This window comes from Capsicum annuum, chromosome 12 (assembly GCF_002878395.1).
Source record: "Capsicum annuum cultivar UCD-10X-F1 chromosome 12, UCD10Xv1.1, whole genome shotgun sequence".
NCBI classification, from domain to species: Eukaryota; Viridiplantae; Streptophyta; class Magnoliopsida; order Solanales; family Solanaceae; genus Capsicum; species Capsicum annuum.
The window spans coordinates 7,059,536-7,066,281 of record NC_061122.1 but is presented as its reverse complement, the minus strand read 5'-3'; the positions used below and the strand labels follow the sequence as shown (position 1 = coordinate 7,066,281).

The window sequence follows — 6,746 nt, the reverse complement described above, 5'->3', positions numbered from 1 at the left end:
TATAAATTTCAGAATGTTCATAAAATATTTTTCAACACCACTCATTCATAGAACAAACTCATAATTTACATATCCATCTTATAAGCTTTTAACATACATATAGTCTTATAAGCTACATACATTTAAGTAGTACATTTAAATATGAATTGCTTGTCATTAATAAGACATATTTATCAACAAAGAAAAACAAATAAACAAAAAAATGTGAGCAAAAAATGACAAACTATATCTGATCGAAACTTAGTAAACAAATACTTAACTTTCTTTTTGATAGTTTGAATGTTAAAATTTCAAACTAAATCTGACAATTGATGAGATTAACTATGCAAAGAAATACTTACAAAAAAATAAAAATACTTAATACTAGTAAACAAATACACATAAAAAATTGAGTGATAAATCGACCAAGATCAATCATAAATTGAAAAAAAATCTTACTTATTTCAATTTTAAAATAGCAAACAAAAACTGTTTACTAACTTCATTTCTAAAAAACGAAAAAAGAATAATTGAGTGATTAATCTTCAAGAGTCAACAAAAACTAAAACTTAATTCTCTTTTGGAAAGAAATTGCAGGAACGCCTATTGTGTCCTTCATGTCCACAACGTCCGCAACGATTTGTGCTTGATGAAAGTGTTTCGTTAGATTTTTTCTTCCGCCCTTTCTTCGGCCTTCCTGGAAGTCTTTTGAATATCAGGGGCAACACTTCCACCTCAGCTACACTATTAGGAACATTCCAGCCTGTCCTATCTGGCATGGGAATGATTGGAACTTCATAAGTCTTCACCAAAGTAGCTGGTTTGTAGTATTCAGAACAATATAGACCAAATTCCTTTACATGTTTAGATTTCAATACGGCAACAGCGTGAGCACAAGGTATTTGATCTATTTGGAACCTCCAACAGCTGCATGACTCACTTTCAAGGTCGACAATGTATCTTCGTCCAGATTCATAAACTGAATATATATACGGTGAAGACGCCTTAACCTGAAGAGAATAAAAAATACATACATTGAACTTTATAAGTAATTTTATTTCATTTTGGAAAAATAAAATATTTACTTTGATTATAACAATACATATAACTGCATGGTAAAAACTCACAAAAATTGATACATACCGTCATCCTCAACGCTTTCGTACCATTGAGAGTTAAGATTTCATCAAATCTACGACCCAACGTAGTACTTGTATATGAAGCTATCTCACTGTTTTTACAGATCCAAGATCCAGATAAAATTCGCGCCTCTTCTAAGAATCCATATATTGGCAATTTTCTGGCCTCCACCAAATACCCATTAATACACTCAGTAATATTCGAAGTCATCATCCGACCTTTGTTTACCGGTGAATGACACCTACTCCACTTTTCATATCCATCTTCTTGTAGATATTTTTTCACTCTCGAATCAACTTTTTCAATCTTTGCCGTTAAGTAGTCAAAATCCTCTTTTCGATAAGCCTTGGCCATTGAATAATACAAATCACTAATACTTTCTTTGCTTTTCCGAAAGTAACCACAAACATTTTTCCAGAGATGCCAAATACATGCAAGATGTAGGACATTTGGATATACAACACTAACTGCTTTGATGATACTTTCATTTCGATCAAAGACAACACACATGTTGTCACGTTCTCCAAAAGCAGCTTTGAATTGGTTGAAAAACCATGACCATGAACTGTCATTTTCCGTATCCACAACTCCATACGCAAGCGGTAAAATGCATCCTAATTTACGTATAAACTATATTAATATTGATAAGTTGTCAAAACTAATTTGTTATGTGTGAATGAGTTAGAAATGTTGATAAGATGGGTTTGTATGCTGGGTACTACAGACCACAAACTTATGTATGATATTAAAAATACATTACAGTGTTATGTATATAATCTACATATACATATAAAGTTATGTATATTGAACAATATACATAATTTGCGTGTACAAGACATAGAATATATTTTACAATGAAATACAAATTCTAAGCAAATATAAATGAAATATATCATACCTGCACCGTCGAGTGTACTTGCTGACAGGAAGGTCCACTCGGTTCAGTAAGATAAAGATATGGTTTGATGTGTGAGGCCTCGCTTCACTAACTAAAGTCGCTTCCTCGTGAACTCCGTTAACTAGGCGCCTCTCTCCAAATAGTTAGTCTGTTCTCTCGTGGAGAAAGCCTTACTCTCGTTTCGTTCGAACGTAGCCCGCAGGAGTCAAGGGGTTGTAGGGGCGACTTCCAGAGATAATTACGGCGAGGGGAGATGAAGAGCATTCTTCCTTCGCGAATACCGACTTCACCAACCCTTAACCCGGCTAAATGGTTTGACGCTTGCATTTAAACTAACTCACCATATGTTAGTATGCTAGTGTGCGGCTGAGAAAGTATATAAAGTATATAGAGGGATCCATAAATCGATTATCCCAAGACTTATGCATTGCAATGTGAGAATTTGATTATCCCAAGACTTATGCATTGCAATGTGAGAATTTGGATAGACATTATTCAACATATATATGTATCTCGGCATCTGTCTATACCCATCAGCTGGACTACCTCTAAGCATCGCTATGGCGCGCTCCTTTGCATGCTATGCCTTCATATAGTTTATATCAACACCATATACAACTTTCATTTCTTCCATGATGTCTCCCGGTGTGTACTTTCTTTTAAAGTTAACAAATATAGGAGCCGCGAATTCACACACAAAAGCAGTAGTCACCATAATATTCTTCAGAACCCTATCACTCAAACAACACGAATGTTCTGGATTAAATCTCCTGATGATAAAAACATCTATTTTTTTTATAGATAGATGCTTCCAACATCCATTCACAATCCTCATTATGGCATCGGACGAAATAACTGCAATATGCAGTAACATATACTGTAATAAGTTTTTGTGGATGTTCATAACATTTCAATGTTACTATTCAGAGAAACTATAACAAAACCAGAAAAAAATATATATTACATGCCCGAATAACATTGATGTTATTCCACAATTACAACATATACATTTTTTTCTAAGTCATCAGTTGAAATTTAAAAAAAAAGTTATGCATATAAACTCTGTCAAATATTTAAAATGTTGATACCAAAAAAATACATATACATAAGAAATATTATGTATATGTTGAGAATTACGTACACTTCTTACCTTTTGCACATTCTTCTATTCATTGTTTTAGTACTACAACACCATATTAACATAAACAAACAATATAGCATGCTTACTTAAACCTACAATCAATCACTTCATGCGATAAAAAAATTTCAATTACATATCCGCTTCATTCATAATAATATCAATCCATAAATAAATTACAACATAGCTAACATAACATAATATATACAGTTTACCAAAAAATATTTCTAATACAACAAAATAAATTTATTACCTTTTTTTATCTGAACGTTTAGCTCTTGAATTGAATCCATGTGTCACAATATACTTTGACATCACAGAAATGAGCGTTTTTTTTTATCCTTATACATCTGTTTCACCTTCACATCAATGTTCTTGCTATCACAAATAAGATTATCAAGATCGAATTCTGGAATATACAACGCATATTGATTATGCGTCTCTGCAATTGCTAGAGCCATAGTGTCTGATTCAACACCCTCCACGCAAACAACAGCTCCTGTATTTCTATCAAACTGTATCTCATCGGAAGACTTATCAATTGTTGATATGCACAATGGATACATCAAGAATGCTGGTTGCGCTTTCTTCAACTCAACATACAATCGTACTCTATTGTCATTACGGATATGAAAAGGTGAAGCATTGTTGTCGACTATATAACGTACCTCAATAGTTTTTCGAAGTTCATCAATGTTTAATTCCGTAGCAATTGACGAAATCAACTTCAAGTAACTTACCGATTCTGCAACAACTATTCCTTCGTTTTTATAATTTACATATTTCGTTTCAGTTCTCCAATTACCAGCGTACCTCAAAAGGATAGCAATATTCATCTTCTTGAAGTCGAATTCGAATTTTTTCCTTCGAAACTATCAACATAAACAGTGACTGGACTTTTTTTGTGTGTGTGAATTGAGTGTTATTTGTTTTTCTTGAAGCCAGAAGAAATTTTTTTTTTGTCAACGGGATCAACAAAAGCTGAGTTTTTTTTTCTGTGTATGTGAATTACGTATGAGCTTTTTTAAATGTATTTGACTAATAAATTTCAAAATCAGCAGTTGTTACATAATTTAAGGAAGGTATTAATCCACTAATTTAATTTGTTGAATTAAAAGCGTGATTAAAGGACGAAATCCGTTATTTCCCTTTTATACGCAAGAAACATTACCAGATATACATAGTAGTATATGTATATTAATCGAAAGTTATGTATATTAAAAAGGGAGAGAGAGTACAGATTTTAAGAAAAGTGGAATAGGGTGTAATTAGTTATAAAAGGGTTGGTATTTGTGTTATTTATACTTATTTTTAATTGGGAAAAGGACATGGGCTAACCATTTTGAAAAGAAATGGCTAGCCCATGTAAAAGTTGGACAATTGGAGCCAGTCGGTCCAATTTAATTTTGATTTTTAGTCATTTGGCCCATCGATCGCATGCAGTCTCTATACCCAATTGATACACTTTTATACCATATTGATACACTTTTATACTATATACATTGATACACTTTGATACCTCATTGATACACTTTTATACAATTATTGTGTAAAATATATATTTGTATTTGGTATCAAAGATTCATGTATTTGATATCAAATATTGTATTTGGTTGATAAAAAAGAATAGCAACAATTACAATGTTATAAAATCGTATTTGATTGTTAGAAAAACTACACCAATTAGAAGAATAGCTTTTTTTTTACTAAAGCTTAAAACTGCATACCTTATTTGAAGCTAGCAAACTTTAAAATCTTTATGATTCAAATCAACCGTTGAGTAATGACGTTATAGATAAACAAGAGGATAGCTTAAACGGAATCAATGAATCGTGATATTTGCAGAAAAAAGATTGAAGATAGTAGCAAAAAAAAGGCCTAAATGGCTATATTTTGAAATTTAAAAATTGATGGCCACTCGGCGGGAATTATTTTAGCCGGGTGGCTATTCTTGTCCTTTCTCCTTTATAATTATGCAATGAAACTTTCACAATTCACCGAAAAATAAAAATTAAACAATGACAAAATAATAAGTTGACATTTTTTAAAAGAAAACGTTACATTTTTTATTACTCAAAAACACTCTAATGTTTATAATTAACAAAACGAATCACGAAGAACAATAAGCAAACAACAAGTCACAACGTAGCAATTGAAAATTACTTACAAACTAAATAAGATTACATTTTTTTCTTTGATTCAATACAGTAATAAATTATAAATAAAAACGTAGAGGAAAAAAAATCTTACGTAGATATGCTTTAAATATTAAATTATAGAATCATTAAAATAACTGATTTGATTCATAACATAACTTATAAAAATAAATCAAAAGGATCTGAATTAGAACCTGTATGATAAGCTAACTAAAGATGAAAATCAGAATGTCGTCACCGAAAAACTCGCACAGAACCCGAACTCAAATCTCCAAACCCAAAGAATTTATCTTGCTTTTTTATGATTTTCTAATAAGTTTTCTCTAAAAATTTTCTAACTCTTTTTTTTTCTCAATGTTTGTTTTTATCTTCTTCTTTCTTTCACTTTTTTTTTCTACTGTTTTGCTTGTTTTTCTCTCTTTTCCGTGTTTTTTTTTTAATGTTTCCTCAATTTTCTCCTTATTGTCTCCCTTCTCTCCTCTTGTCTTGTGTGTACGTGTGTGTAATATAGTGTGTGTAGGGTAAGAAGTTTAGGGAGTTAAGGGGTTGAGAGAAAAGTGGGGGTGGTTGGGGTTGTTTTATTTCTAGGATAATGATCCCCCCTTCCCATATAATGAAATAATGAAAAATATCCCCAAATGTAGCATTATCAAATAAAACCTATAAAAATGAAATAAGAGTTTAAATAAATATTGAATAAAATATAAATATATAAAGCCTAAAAATAGGTTAAAACTCGGGGAGGGTCAAAAATCACATATCTACACCACCCCCTCCCCCTCATCATCTTTTCCAAGAATCCTCCAACCCCTAATCATCTTCTTCAACCCAGCCTTCCTCCCTGTCCAAAATATCCCAGCCCCCTCTCCACCCACCGAATCACCTTCTTCAAACACCTCAGTCCCCCTCCGACCCATTCGAATCACCATCTCCAAACACCCAGCCCCTCACCCCCGATCATCTTCTCCAAAACACCCCAGCAACCCCAGTCTCACCTCCAAATCTTCTTCTTCAAAACACGCATCAATGGATCTTGAATTTAACAAATTTATTTTCACCAATCTAATTTAATTTTAACCAATTTTAACTTATCAAAGATGATTACTCTCAAGTTGATGAAAAATTTCTAATATCAATAGCGATGAAAAACTTCTAACATTAATTTTAGAAACTTTATATTAACAAATCGTTTGTTCTTCTTCTTAATGAAATTTAAGATTTGATGATAATAAAAATGGAGAGATTGTGTGTATCGATTTTGTGAAAGTGTACTATGCTATATTGATACCATTGGAGAAGATGACAGTTGTGTTTCATTTATTTCATTGGAAATTTTCTAACCCCAAAAAAGAAGTTGATAAATGGCCAAAAGATGTTTTAGAAATAAAAGAAAGGGTATAAAAAAATTGAAGCAATTAAATATTATTATTATGAT

General features: G+C 31.8%; 1 protein-coding gene across 2 annotated transcripts; it reads right to left on the bottom strand.

Annotated features, from left to right (window-relative positions):
- Window positions 1-288: 288 nt before the first annotated feature.
- Window positions 289-6,315, bottom strand: LOC107851907. Of its 2 annotated transcripts, XM_016696991.2 has the most exons (4): window positions 3,409-6,315; window positions 2,018-2,872; window positions 1,123-1,733; window positions 289-989 (listed from the first exon to the last, which is right to left on the bottom strand). In XM_016696991.2, the coding sequence occupies exons 3-4, from the start codon at window positions 1,627-1,629 to the stop codon at window positions 549-551; spliced, it is 948 nt and encodes a 315-aa protein (XP_016552477.2). In that variant the 5' UTR covers window positions 1,630-1,733; window positions 2,018-2,872; window positions 3,409-6,315; the 3' UTR covers window positions 289-548. The 2 variants fall into 2 exon arrangements, with proteins under 2 accessions (XP_016552477.2, XP_047256626.1); XM_047400670.1 differs by lacking the exon at window positions 3,409-6,315 and having other exon boundaries at window positions 536-989; window positions 2,018-3,393.
- Window positions 6,316-6,746: the final 431 nt, after the last annotated feature.

Coding starts and splice junctions, on each gene's coding strand:
- LOC107851907 (XM_016696991.2), bottom strand. CDS start 1,629: ATGTGTGTTGTCTTTGATCGAAATGAAAGTATCATCAAAGCAGTTAGT. Junction 990..1,122: donor CGAAAGCGTTGAGGATGACG/GTATGTATCAAT, acceptor TATTCTCTTCAG/GTTAAGGCGTCTTCACCGTA.